The sequence below is a fragment of the Orcinus orca genome, chromosome 19, assembly GCF_937001465.1.
Source record: "Orcinus orca chromosome 19, mOrcOrc1.1, whole genome shotgun sequence".
NCBI classification, from domain to species: domain Eukaryota; kingdom Metazoa; phylum Chordata; class Mammalia; order Artiodactyla; family Delphinidae; genus Orcinus; species Orcinus orca.
The window spans coordinates 29578139-29591190 of NC_064577.1; the positions used below are offsets into that span (position 1 = coordinate 29578139).

General features: G+C 52.9%; 2 protein-coding genes across 6 annotated transcripts in view; both read right to left on the minus strand.

The window, feature by feature from the left end:
- The window catches only part of MXRA7 (matrix remodeling associated 7), a 29007-nt gene extending 27623 nt beyond the window's left edge, over window positions 1-1384 (minus strand). Inside the window, exon 1 of the mRNA XM_033438585.2 lies at window positions 984-1384. Coding sequence (XP_033294476.1) covers window positions 984-1310 — 327 coding nt within the window. The 5' untranslated portion in view covers window positions 1311-1384. The remainder of the gene's footprint in view (window positions 1-983) is intronic.
- Window positions 1385-2902: 1518 nt separating this feature from the next.
- On the minus strand, window positions 2903-12783 carry JMJD6 (jumonji domain containing 6, arginine demethylase and lysine hydroxylase). 5 transcript variants are annotated; one of them, XM_033438590.2, is made up of 7 exons: window positions 12650-12783; window positions 11748-12136; window positions 11053-11339; window positions 10037-10172; window positions 8632-8770; window positions 7719-7846; window positions 2903-6098 (listed from the first exon to the last, which is right to left on the minus strand). In XM_033438590.2, the coding sequence occupies exons 1-7, from the start codon at window positions 12776-12778 to the stop codon at window positions 6083-6085; spliced, it is 1224 nt and encodes a 407-aa protein (XP_033294481.1). In that variant the 5' UTR covers window positions 12779-12783; the 3' UTR covers window positions 2903-6082. The 5 variants fall into 5 exon arrangements, 4 of the variants coding, with proteins under 4 accessions (XP_033294481.1, XP_033294480.1, XP_012390523.1 ...); XM_033438589.2 differs by lacking the exon at window positions 2903-6098 and adding an exon at window positions 6106-6308; XR_007473501.1 differs by lacking the exon at window positions 2903-6098 and adding an exon at window positions 9476-9569.
- Window positions 12784-13052: the final 269 nt, after the last annotated feature.

Sequence of the window (13052 nt, forward strand, 5' to 3'; positions counted from 1 at the left end):
AGACGTGCTCACAACGCACCAAAGCAGCTTGCTCACAGTTCTGACCGTCCTGGCCATCCTCCCTTCCAAGAAAGGGACCTCAGGGGTCAGAACAAGGCCTTCTGATCAGGCTCTGGACCCTTGCTGGTGGCCTGGAAGGGCCAAGGGCGCTGAAGTCCTGGGAAGGCGCCTGGCAACTAGGCTTCCAATCTAAAGAGATACATTGGAAAAAGTGTATCGGGCTGGGCAGAGGACTGCCCACAAGCCATCAGACGCCCATCTGGATATCCTGAAGCAAGACGGCGGCCGCGGGGTCAGGACAGAGCTGCTGGACTGCAGAAGCAGGAGGGCGGCTTTGGGGGGCTCAGCTGTGCCGCAGGAGGGCCTTATCCTGCTTCCTCACTGCACACTGGCCCGACTGATCTGCAGCCCCTGGGGGAGCGTGCAAAGCACCGTGCAGTTTGGAAACGGCAATAAAAAGGATTGCAATTGTCCGGTGCCTTTCTTTCAGTCCCACCCAATGGGTTTCACACATAAATGACTCAGGAATCTGGATTTCAAATTAACCTAAAAAGAAAAGGCAGCTTTCCTTTTTTTCTTTCTTTTCTTTAAGTATTGTATTTTCCACTATCAAGACAACTGTCATTGCAGCCCTTGAAACAAGCCACATGCACGTGGATTTGGGAACCCGTGGGCTGGAGGGTGAGGGGTGGGGAGTGGGGTATGACCCGTGCCGGGGGAGGAGAGGCCAAGAAGAGGAAAGCCAGCCAGGCGACAAAACACAACTCCGACAGGCTCGGCGACACTTCGGGGGGGAGGGCGTTGAATCTGCACGCCGGGACCTTCCCTTCCTGCCGTCCGCGGGGTCCTGCCCTCCCTGAGGCAGCCCAGCTCAAGACTGGGGGCCAGGTTCTCGGCTCTGCCGGGGGCGCCAGGGGGCGCCGAGCCGCGGAGGGTACCTGGCCCCAGAGTAGGAAGGGGCGCCCGGGAGGGCGGGTCCGTACCTGCCTCTCCTCGGCGGCCTGCTCCTCCGCCTCCGCCGGCGCCGCCGCGGACTGTTCCGGCGGCGCGGACTCGTCTGGCGGCGTGGGCTCGTCCGGCGGCTTGGGGTCCCCCGGCCCCTCGGGCGCGGCTGCCGGCTCCGCCGCGCAGGGGCCGAGCGGCGCGGGCGTCCCGCTGGCCTCGGCCGGGGTCGCGGACTCCGGGGTCGCGGGCTCCGGGGGGTCGGGGCTCGCGGCCGCCCCGCGCCTCACCAGCAGCCAGGCAAGCAGCAGCGCCAGCGCGGTTGCCAGCGCGGGCAGCGCGGCCAGCAGCTCCGCCGGCGCCTCCATCGCGCTGCGGCCGCCCGAGTGCCCGCCCGCTGGGACCCCGAGGGAGCGTGCCGCGCCGCGCCCCGCCTCGGGGCGGAGCCCCCGCCGCGCCCCGCCCCTGCCCGCCCCCGACCTCCCAGGACCCGGGGTGGGGGGTGGGGGTGACTCAAGCTGCTGGGGACCAGAGCCCTGGCCCCTTGGGAAGTGCTCCTGAGGCCCGAGAAGGGCCGAGCCCTCCCTGCCTGGGCAGGCCCGACGCTTTGGGCTTAGGATCCTTTTGAAAAGCAGTTTGAAATACCCAGTACTCCGGGGCCCTTCCGGCATCATTTTAGACCCGAGCAGGTCATCTTAGAGCACTTTGGAATTGCTAGCTGGGGGATGCTAAGGGCCAAGTAAAGACAGGAGGGTTCACTAGACGGTAGCTCTGGACTGCCTGTAAGACAATGAAAACACCAACTCTGCTTACTTTTAGCCACTTTATAGACACGTCACCAGCTGCTTTTACTCCTTGGGGTTGCTTTGATACGTTTTCACCAAGAGGACGTTTCTAGGTGCTGGCCGGTGAAGGCCCCTTCCCGGTCTGGACCCAGCGGCCTTCCACACAGGCCTCAGGGTATGGAGGCTGCCCCCGAAGACGGGCTTCAGGAATTCAGCACCAGGTGCCGTGGGCCAACTCTATTTCCCCTACTGTCTTTCTTCTTCTCATAACTCTGGAATGTAGGAGGGTGGAATGAGGGAAAAGAAGCCTACTGTTTTTGTTTCTCCAGACCCTTCCAGGGCTCTGTCACTGAACAGTGTATGCTGGAGACAAATGCACTGTAACCGAAAACTTCATTTCCTACCACTCCCAAACCCTGCTCTAGCTATTTTTAAAAAACAAGGAGTGGACAAAGTTTGTAAGGTATCATGCCAAACACAGGCCTAATACTGAAAAACCAGGGTTCCGGTTTTTGTTTAGGATGCATTTAATACATTTTTAGAAAACGTACAGTGACATCTGACGTAAGCCAAGATGCTGGAAGGAGTGAGTGCCTTTTTTTTTTTTTTTTGAAGAACTGCTATTGCTTCTTTTTTCTTTGGCTGCGCCACACAGGGTGAGCTTAATCCTGCTGCATCACATAGTACTGGGGGGACACGCAAAAGGAATTTTAGTCGCAGTTGATGAAAAATGCCCCACAGCTATAAAATGTGGAGTGAGGTTTCTCTCTTGGCTACTGGCTTTTGACCAGGGGGCACTTTCAGCCAAAGTGTTTGGGCCTTATTTTTGTCACCTGTCCACCTTGTTTTAAAACATACAGTTGACCCTTGAACAACATGGGTTTGAAGTGCATGGGTCCACTTAGATGCGGGTTATTTTCAATAAACGCATACTGTGGTACTACACAATCTGAGGCTGGCTGCAGAAACCAGAACCACAGATACAGAGGGCTGACTATATGTTTTTCTTGAATTTTCCACTGTGTGTAGGGAGGGTTGTTACCCCTAAACCCTGAGTTGTTCAAGATCAAGTGTATTTTTAAGAGGTCCTATTGTGCAGACAAACTCAGTACACTTTATTGACTTTCAGATGAGTAAGAATGAAAACAAGGACAAGACAACTCAAACAACCCAACCCCAAATCAAGTTGCTTTATTTAAAATGATGAACAAGTTTCATCCCAGTGAAAAGTTAAAAATGCCAATCCAGTTGCGGCCCCACCGGCATTTGGTGGCGGACCCCACGGGTAAGACCCAAGCAGAACTAGGAGGCGCTCAGGGTGCTCTACGTGACCCCGGAGGAGGCACCAGGCTCTCAGCAGACAGTCCCAGTTCCTCTGTAGTGTCCAGTCCCCACGGAGACAGCAGGCAGGCGGGGCCAGTTCTCCTGCTCCCGGGAGAGCAGAGGATGGGGCCAGGTGCTCCAAGTTTTTGAACTTGAATCATGAGACAAAGTTGAGAGCCACCTCTGCAGTTTTGCTGCATACAATGTAACATCCGTGTAACATCACGACAGAAGCCGGGGAGGGGTGGAGTATGAGGAGAAACCAGACTCCACATGGAACCATCAGCGGGACCCAGTACACAGCAGAAACGACTTATTTGTGGAAATGCTACATACAATTCAAGAAACCTACAGCTGCGTGCTCATACGCCTACTTCCTAGACAGTGGTTTCTACAACATTTACTGCAAAACCCCGGTTCCACCCCACACTCTTTTCTGGAGTCCTAACGCCTATCAAGGCGGAAACTCTAATAAATGTGTAAAGCACTTGCACCAGCAACCTTCTTGCTGATCCTTTGTTTAAATACCTTTAGCTGATTCACAAAGAAGCTGCGTCTTAAGTTAAAAATACAGCTATAATTATAATTATGTTCTTTTATGAAGATCTCATAAACTTGCATTTAGTAAGGACTGAACTTGCTTTTCTGGTCACGGAGATGGACGTGCACGGCTCTACCCACTCTGACCCGCGGCCCTTGTGAACAACAGCCAACTTCACTGTCTGAAGCTCCACGAGGTCAGGGAGCTGCGTTTATCACTGTGGCGTCTACAGCACCTAGAATAGTGCCTGGTGCTGAAACATTTGTTGACTGTTTTAATAATTAACAAATGGGCATCTGCAAGCGAGAGCAAAACGTGAATAATGTCCCTGCTTTTGGTGGCTCTCCCCTCAAAGGCATCACCCTCAACACAACAGCACTACTGACTCCAGAGGCCCCTGTGTGCAGCACTGACCACCTTGGGCTGATGGTAAAGCCTTTGGCACCTCCCTCATCCCCAAAGACCCAGAGCCCTCCTGATGTCCTGGGTCCCCCGCTCTTGTCTCGCCCACCCCACTCCTCCTCTACAGTAGTTATTAGTCCGGATCCTTTCTTCCAGGACCCAGCTTGTCGGTTTTAAGATCTGCTGTCGTCTCAGAAAATAATCTCTAAAAATAGTTTAATGTTGTATCTTTCTCCTTACTATCCTTGACACCACTCAAAGGAGTAGCTCACGCCAGGTGGGTAGAAAAGGTTAACTTTAGAACAGATGGACCCTTGGTTCCTGCTTCCTACCTCACCGTGATCACCCAGCCACACTCCACTGCTTTCTGTTTCCCCACCTCAGCCCTGCTTTGCTTCTACAGTGGTGTGTTTGCCTGGCCCACCGTGACAGTAAAATGGGGGCTTCTGAATCTCTGGCCTGGTTAAGACAACAAAAGAGTGTCCCACAGTCATTCGTGTGGGGTGGCGAGACCCAAATGTAATCCGTGCTACCCAGGCACTTTCAGGAGAGGTGACTGCGGGCCTGTCAGACGGGCTGGATCCCTTATATCTGGGTATTGTTTTTCAAACAGGAATCACTTTTGGCATCTGGGGAAGTAAAACTGGGTGGCTAGTCTCTCAAACCAAACTTCCACTTTACCATCCCTGCTGCTGCAAATGCATCCCACCACGCCCCCTGGTGGCAAGAAGCCTGTTTGGTGGTTTCATCCTTTAAACTGAAGTGGAGGGAGGCACAGTTGGTATGGATTTTAGAGGAAAGGGAGTGAGTGTGACAGCCCGGTAGCAACACTGGGAAAAGGAAAAAAGCATTTTGAAGATGTCAAGAAAAGTTTTTTAAAAACGAGGAGGAATGCCATTCAAATATGAATAAAATCTCTCAGGGTTTGGATCTGCTCACAACCACAGACACTGGAGCCAGAGGGCCAGGGAGGGGGAGTGGCAGGTAGAGCGATGTTAGGAAGGGAGCAGACGTTCCATCCAACCCAGACGCGTGTTCTGGTTGGCATTTCAGAATGCAGAAAACTGGACGAAGACAAAATAGGGGACCAGCCTTCTAGAGTAAAAGCCACACGACCAACCCAGAGAGTCAGGAAGTGATAACTGGTCTATCAAACATGGAACATGTGGCGAAGAAGCGACCAGGAGTTCCCTGATCACACCCGCTTGAAGGGAGGCTTTTGAGAGACAACACCATACAGCTCCAGCCACCTGCCCACACACCTCTGCACCAGTGAAGCTCCTCGGCCCCAAGCTACCGGTGCCCTTTCCCTTCCTCATTCCAGCCCAGAAAATGCTTTTCACAGGGGCACGCCCTCAACAACCCCCTCTTAGGGTGAATTTAGGGACAGATGAAGGCGAGCAGGTGAACTGACAGGGCAGGAGATGGAACCCGCTGGGCAGTCCCTACCAGAGTTAGTTAGAAGCCTAAACAGATCCCAAAGGCCAGAGGCACCACCTCTGCATTTATTCCCAGCACGTAACACAATCCCCACCTAATGTCTGCAGGTCCAAGAAGTGGGGACACTATCATGAACCCTCTTACAGAGTGAGAGCTTCTGACTTATGGATCACGTGGTGGGAATGATGGCGACAAATCTTTCAAGAACTTGGCCCTGTTTATAATTTAAGTTCTGTGATGACAAAATTATCCCTGGACTCTAACAGCCTCTCTCATTGTGGAGAAAAAGTAACGAATCCTAAGATAGCACTAGGCAGTGGTGAGTGGCCGGGTTACTGCCACCGAATGCGTTTCTGGACGGATGACGGCACACAGGAAGGCGGCACACTCGTGGTCCTTCTTACACGTAATCGCTTCACACAGAACTCACCGCTCACCACTCTCGGCGTCTCCGCTTGCGTGCAGCCGGCCACGTGGACGGCGGGAGTCCCTCACCAACACCAGCGAGGCAACAGATGCAACAAGGCATTCAAAGGATCACAACCCTCCAGCCTTGCGGTCGACCAGCTTGGTTTTAAAGGAGAAGCACAGCACCTTCTCACGCAACATCACGGAGGCCTTCGGTGCTTCACTAAGCATGCAGAGTTTTTTAACTTCTTGACAATCTAGTCTCAGTAAGCAGAAAAAAACAGCATTTGACCGGAGACAGGAGCTTGGGCCAGAGAGGATTATCCAAATTCAAAGAAGACAAAGGAGAAGGTAGGAGCAGAAGACAGGAAAACTGAGTTGGGTGGCCGCCAACAGCTCACGTGGGAGCCACTTCAGGGAGAGCTTCTGCTCAGGGGTGAGCACGGCCTCCACAAGTGTCCCTAATCCTGCCAAGGAAAGTACAACTGCCTGTAATCAGCATGTAGACAGCACAGCTGCGGCACAGCTGGAAGGATATGTTAAAAGCAGGACCCCCAGGACCCCAGGTTGATGTAATGGCAGGGCTTTCTCTAAAAACTTTTCTTACAAAGTCACACCCCAAGGGCAGATATAAGTCTACAATATAGAAAAAACTTAGAAAAGCAAGAAGAGAAATCTAAGTATGCCTGGGAAAAGGACAACTCGGGTTGAGAAATGCACCATCTAGTCTGATAAATCCACTTGATTAAGACACCCGAATTTCCCCCACGGAATTCCAGCCAGACCCCAGAGAATGAGGAAAAGACGACAGAAAGGAACGTAGGTCCTGTTCATCACATTTAAGCAAGCGCTAGGCTGCTTGGAGATACAAAGAACATAACAGGAATGTCAGCTGCAGCAGTCAGGGACTTTAGACAGAATCCCACAGGCTTCAATATTTCACTATCTTCCTTGAAACCTCACGTCTTTTTTTTTTTTTTTTGGTGGGCCTTGTCGGGCGGCATGCGGAAGTTCCCCAACCAGGGATCGAACTCATGCCCCCTGCATTGGAAGCTCGGAGTCTTAACCACTGGACCGCCAGGGAAGTCTACAACCTCACCTCTTAATGCTACCTATAGTTGACACTTCAACTAGCAGCACATGGACAACAGGGTTCTGCGGTTTAAAGACCCTGGATGCACGCAGAGTCACCAAGCTTCAGTGGGAGCCTGTCGTGTGCCCAGCACCAGAGCAGGTGCTTGCAAAAAGATTAGCTTATGGATTTTTATCTCAAGTTTTAATTTATTTAGATCCTATAGGGTTTAAAACAAAAACCAAAACCCATTGGAGACATGATTAAGATTTTATAAGGAATCTGCAAACGCTCAAAGCAGCAGTGGCAAACTGGGAGAAAAAGCAGGAGGCCATGCCTCAGGCTCTTCAGAAGATATGGGGTAACTTCTCAGCATTCTCTTCCTTTACTGCGGTAACTATCACTTCCCCATCAAGGGCACCCACCAGCGGAAACACTATCTTCTCCCAAGATCATGACAAGAAGAGCAACAAGGGGATATTCTGGTATTCTCCAGGAAAAAAGTTCCCAAGATATAAAATGAATTTAACTTTTATTATTAAATAATGTAAAGGGTTCCCTTGGCACCATCCACGTAGATTCTCGCCCTTATGCATAAAACAAGCCACGTTCACTTGCACAGGTAGCGGAGAAAAAAGCTACTGTAGCAAATGCTAAGTGACTGGACTCCCATTCCCAGAGCATCCTCATTCTCTGGCTTTCGCTGGCCCTCCCAGGTCTGCAGGATCCACAAGGCTGCCCCCCAGGGCCCTGCCGCAGGCTGCAAGCACGTCCTTGCACACAGACGACAGCCACGCACGGTCACCTGGAGGAGCTGCGCTCTTTGCTCACACAGTCGTCCTGGGAGGTGGTGTCCCCGTTTCCCACTGCGCTGCACGTCCTCCTCTTCTTCCTGCGGTGCATCGTCCCCTCGCCTTCAGAGCCGGACTCACACTGGACACGGGAGGAGAAAAACAGGGGTTCGGTCGGATACAGCCCAGTTCTTCGCTAAATGAACCTCGGCCCTCAGGAGACAGCACGATACTGTCCACGCCTCCCTGAGGCAAAAGGGACATTTAGGACACAGTCGGGATGTCCGTCTCCTCAGACCCCAAGGGTCCCTGCAGTGTTCTCTAACAGAAGGGGTGTTTGTTTGAAATCAAGATCCACCTCTAAGACTGTGCGAGAGCCAGCACTTTGCGATGGCATCGTGGAATTTCACTGCACAGCACTTAACACTCATAAAACACACGGCCTCCTCCAAAGAGGAGGCAGGATCAGTGGATCACACAGTCATGAGACAGGCATTTCATCTGCTAAAAGCACCGATGCTCTTACCCAGTGTTGTGTTAGCTTAAACAAGGTGACTGAATTTGCTGAGTTTCTAGGCTTATAGTTTACCATCCACGGGGGAGATTCCTAACGTGGGCTTTGAGTTTGGAGAATTCTTGGAGGTGGAATCCCAACACCAGTGTCCGCTAGCTGTGTGGTCCCGGGTCATTTACAGAATCCCCAGACACTCCTCTCACCTCTAGAGATGATTGTAACGATTCACTAGTACGTGCACAGCTGTAAAATGGGCAAAATTCACCCCACAGCGAGAACGTGGGCAGCTGCAGTTCTTGGAAGAAAGCGAAACACGTTCCCAGCGTCCTCCCTCCCGGGTAGGAGGTGCGAAGGTCACAGCTGGTTTTCAGGGCGACCAGCCCCGGAGGCCCGGACCGCGAGCACGGACTCACCTCTGAGTCCGAGTCGGACGAGCTGGAGCTGGAGGAGCTGGACGAGTCGCTGGAGCTGTCGGAGGCGATCCCCGTGGACTCCTGCAGGTCGACGGAGTCAGCCAGCACCGCCAACTCAGGGTGCTCCTGCCTCAAGATCCTGAGAGACAAGACCCGGGTCCTCAGTGCTGGGACAGGCAGCGACACCCACACGCAGTACCCCAGACTCAGAGCTGAGCCCTGTCTCTCCTAGACGCGCCTGTACGGTGCTGAGGACACACGGATCCACAGGCTGGGGACGAAACCCCCCATGCTGCTCAGGCTTTCCTGAAAGGAAAACTAGCCACACACAACTCGCTACCCGCTGTGCAGACGAGACAGACGTGCTGCTGAGACGGAGGCAAATCTTCCTCGAGTTAGTCTTAGTTTTCCCCTCGGGAGAAACAATCTCTCTCGCTCGTCGTTTTTCCTGAACCTTTCCTAGCTGTTGTTTGTTAACCTCTCCTTTCCACAGCACAGTACTTAACGATGGGAGCTGGGCTTGGTTACATTGGTTTGTAAGAGACAAGAAGTATCAAGCAACAGAGAGGGTCCCCCCTCGCTGGAAGCTGAAGCTGAACGGGACTGTCGGGGCAGCAGGCAGCCCTCCCCTTGGAACCTATTCTGGCGGCCACTGCAGCCAGGGACAAAAGACCTGCTGTTCAGGACGGCCTTCAGCGTGACCAAACGGCAGCACGCGGCGGCCTGCGGGACAGAGTCAGTGGGCCTCAGATGCCTGAGAGTCTGGGGAGAACAAAGCCACCACCCTTGCTGGCCCTCTCAGCAGGGAGGTTGAGCGCTGAACAAGCCAGAATCCCTCTCTTACCCCGAGAGCTGGTCCCTCCAGGTCAGGGTTGGGACACAGTGGCACGGGGTGGCTGGGGGTGGCTTGCACTGCCGCTGCCCGTGCTGTATCTGTTCTGTGGATAAACAGAGGAGCTAAGTCTCCAGGGCAGTCACCTCGCTCACAAGAACTGAAGGTCATAAGTTTAAATGGGAATAATGCTTTGCGGTAAGAAAAAGAAATAACCAAAATAAAACCCAAACAAAACGGCTTCCTTTGCTAGCGCTAGCTTTGGGAAACCAAACCAAACCAAACCAAAAACAAAACAGAAAACGAGGAACAATCCCAATTGCGACCATGTTTTGACCGAGTGGCTTCAATCAAACATGCAGTCTTACCCTGTCACCTCAAGGCTGGCAAATACCCTGAGAACTAGCCCTGGCCTTGGACCCACTCTCCTCTCCCCGTGAGGTTTTGCGGCCCCGGCTTTTCCCAGGCCCGTCTAAAATCAGCACATGTTAAGACACCAGTGGACTCTTTCCATTTTATCTCTGGGGTAGAAGTTGGAACAAAGCAAAAATAAGAAAGAAAAAAGGCTCTCACCGATACCATTTCCTCGATAACTTTGGCCTCCCTCTTACCGTCTTGTGCCACACAACAGGGAAGTTGGTGCTGCTGGCAAAATTCTGGGTAATGGCGATGGTGGTGTCAAGGTTGAGGACAACGTGCCACCAGCCTCCTGAAATCCAACAAGTAAACAGTTAAACAGGATTGGTTCTACACGCGATCGCGCCATGACATAAACTTCACATAACAACACAAACTTCAGAACCTGGGGATTCCTGTCCACAAGGGACAGCTTGAGAGACACAGGACCCAGAGAGGCAAATGCTCCTCCTGAGGGCAGCGCTCACCAACGACCTGTTTGGGTAAAGTTTTCCTGGAGCGTGGCTGCACCTGTTCGTTTATGGATTGTACGTGGCTGCTTTCCTGCCACTTGGGCGGAGCTGAGCAGTTACAACAGAGACTACCCAGCCCGCAGTGCCTAAAATATCTGTTCTCTGGCCCTTTTACAGAATAAACGTGTCAAGCCCTGTTAATCCAAAGCTGTGACCAGAACTGTAAAGAGAGCAAGTTCTTCAGTTTCTAGATGGAGAATGCCCATCTTGAACACCCTTACTTCCCACACTCAACCTATCAAAACAAAGTGTAGTTTTCAGGTGTAGGATTTCCTGCCTCTTGGCTCCTAAGTCACTCTTTCCTGACTCAATCCACCCAGTGCTACACTGATCAAAAACCCCATTTATAGAAATTAAGCACAAGTCACTGAACATATTCAATAAACAAAAACACTAAGTATCTACTAGGAATAAAAATGAATAGGCTCTCTACATACAGGAAGTTTATCAACAGTCATTATACATTCAGGTTACAAGAAACGTGGACAGCAGCCCCCCTGAGCATGTGACCACACAGCAACACATCACGGTCAGAGGCGGGAACCAGTCAGTTCACCCAGAGTCAGCGTGCAGAGGGATTTCTTTGACTCTCCCTATATAGTTGTGTTCCAAAATTACAAATTACTGAATTCAAAGAATGTACTTTCAGTTCATCTGTACCTGGTACAAAGACAGTCTCTCCTGGTTTTTGTAAGATTTCCAGGGGTTTGAATTCGGGAGGCCAGGTTGGAAGCTGTGTCCGGGGATAGATGATATTAAACCAAGTAATAGCTTCATCTTGCTGGTTCCCTCCTTCTTCTCGGGTCACCTTGATGAGTTCCCTGGGGGTGCTGGTAGGGAACAGGCACCAGCGCTTGTGGCCCTGGACTAAGGCATTCCAGGCACTGGTTCCCAGGGGGTCGATGTGAATTCCGGTTCCAGAGCGTGGTGGCCCCATCACAAACCACCTAAAGGATGGAAACATCCAAGATATGAAGTGCAATTTGACCACACGTACACACCACAAAAGAAGCTTTAATTTTACACCAACATGTTATCGTTATTTCAAAGACTACACACATTCTGGTACGCAGAAACGCTGAGGAAATTGTGCATGGACTGACCCCTAACAGAAAAAGGAAAAATCACCAACATGTCTTACTGCTGGACTTGAACTATTGAATCACCTGGGGAGCTTTCAGAAATCCTGATGCCCAGGCAGGAGGGCCTGGGCAGACACCAGAAGCCCTCTAAGTAAGTCCCAAGTGCAGCCAAGAGAGAACCACTCACTGTTTTGGAAACAGATTAGCTGACTGAGCTCAGCTGCTCCTGCTGTTGTAGACAAGATTATAACCACACCACTGCCCAGTATTTACCTGTAAGGGGGCCTGCGCTTCTCCCCCGCATACTGGAAAAGGTCATCGGTGAAGAACTTGGGCACCTTGTAGTCTTCCAAAAGTTTCCTTCTTTTGGGGTGTTCCCCATAGCTGCTGTCAAAGATGTAAAGGGGGCTGTCATCTCGGGTGCTCTCCATGTACTCGATGTAGTATTTCATCTTCATCTTCACGGAATAGCCGTCGTTATCCTCACCACACTTGAATTTCTGGTTCCGGTATTTCCTTTTGAGGCGCTCCAGAGTCCATTTCTCCTGCGCGGACCAGCCCTCTTGGGCATTCAGCAGAACCACGGGCTTGTACGGTCTTTCGTAACGTTCCACAAATTCACCCACCGACAACTGTAAGGCGTCTGCCCTTTCCACATTGTCCTGAGGGAATCAGAAAAGATCTATCGCATTAAAGAAAAAAAAAAAAGTCCGGCGGCAGTTAAGGGTGTCCCCCAAGGCCAATTAGCAATCACATACCCAAGGAGCCAGATTCTATTTCCGGCTCCTCTTAGGGAGGGAAAAGGACCTGCGTGTGTTCGGGCACTGCGCACCGAGCGCCACCGCATCAGGGAAGGGGGGCTTCGCGTCTTCCACTCGTGGCTTTTGACAGCCGGGGTCCCTAGGGCCCCGCCGCCCAAAGGGATGCAGGGGTGACAGGCCTCGTGAAGGGCGTCAGGGGCGTGGGACTCCAGCTGCCTCGGCAGGCGCGTTTGCGGCGCATAGAAGGAGGCCCACCCTGGGATCTGGGCCCCGATGACCTCGACCGCCGCGGGGTGCGGGCGAGCCCATCGTAACTCCAGGGGCCGTGCTGGTCGCGGACCCCGGCCCCGGTAGAGGTGCGCAGCTCCCGGGGATGCCCGTGCCCCGCCCGGCCCGCGATCGCGGCCCGCTCACCGCCACGGCCGCCGGGTTCAGCGAGAAGCTCTCGTAGTAGTTGTGCCGGATCCAGTCCAGCGAGTCCTTCAGCTCCGGCCGCGCACTCCGCTTGGCCTCGCGGATCCGCTTCTTGCTCTTGTGGTTCATCCTGCAGGGTCACCAGCTGGTTCCGCGACGACCCTGGCGCAGCTCGCTTCCTTCCACCAGTGCGTCCCCTCCCCGACCCGGGCGGCGGCGGCGGCACCAAAACGTCCTTCGCTCCAGCCCGGCGCCTTTAAAGTCGCCTTCCAGAAAATTCACTCCCTAACCACCTCCCGAGCCTCGGGTTGGGCCTGCGTCGGCCGTCTTCCCCGCCCGCTACGGCCTCTTGCGATAAGCCATTGGCCTCCGAGCCTCTGGGGTCCGCCCTGACACACGCCGG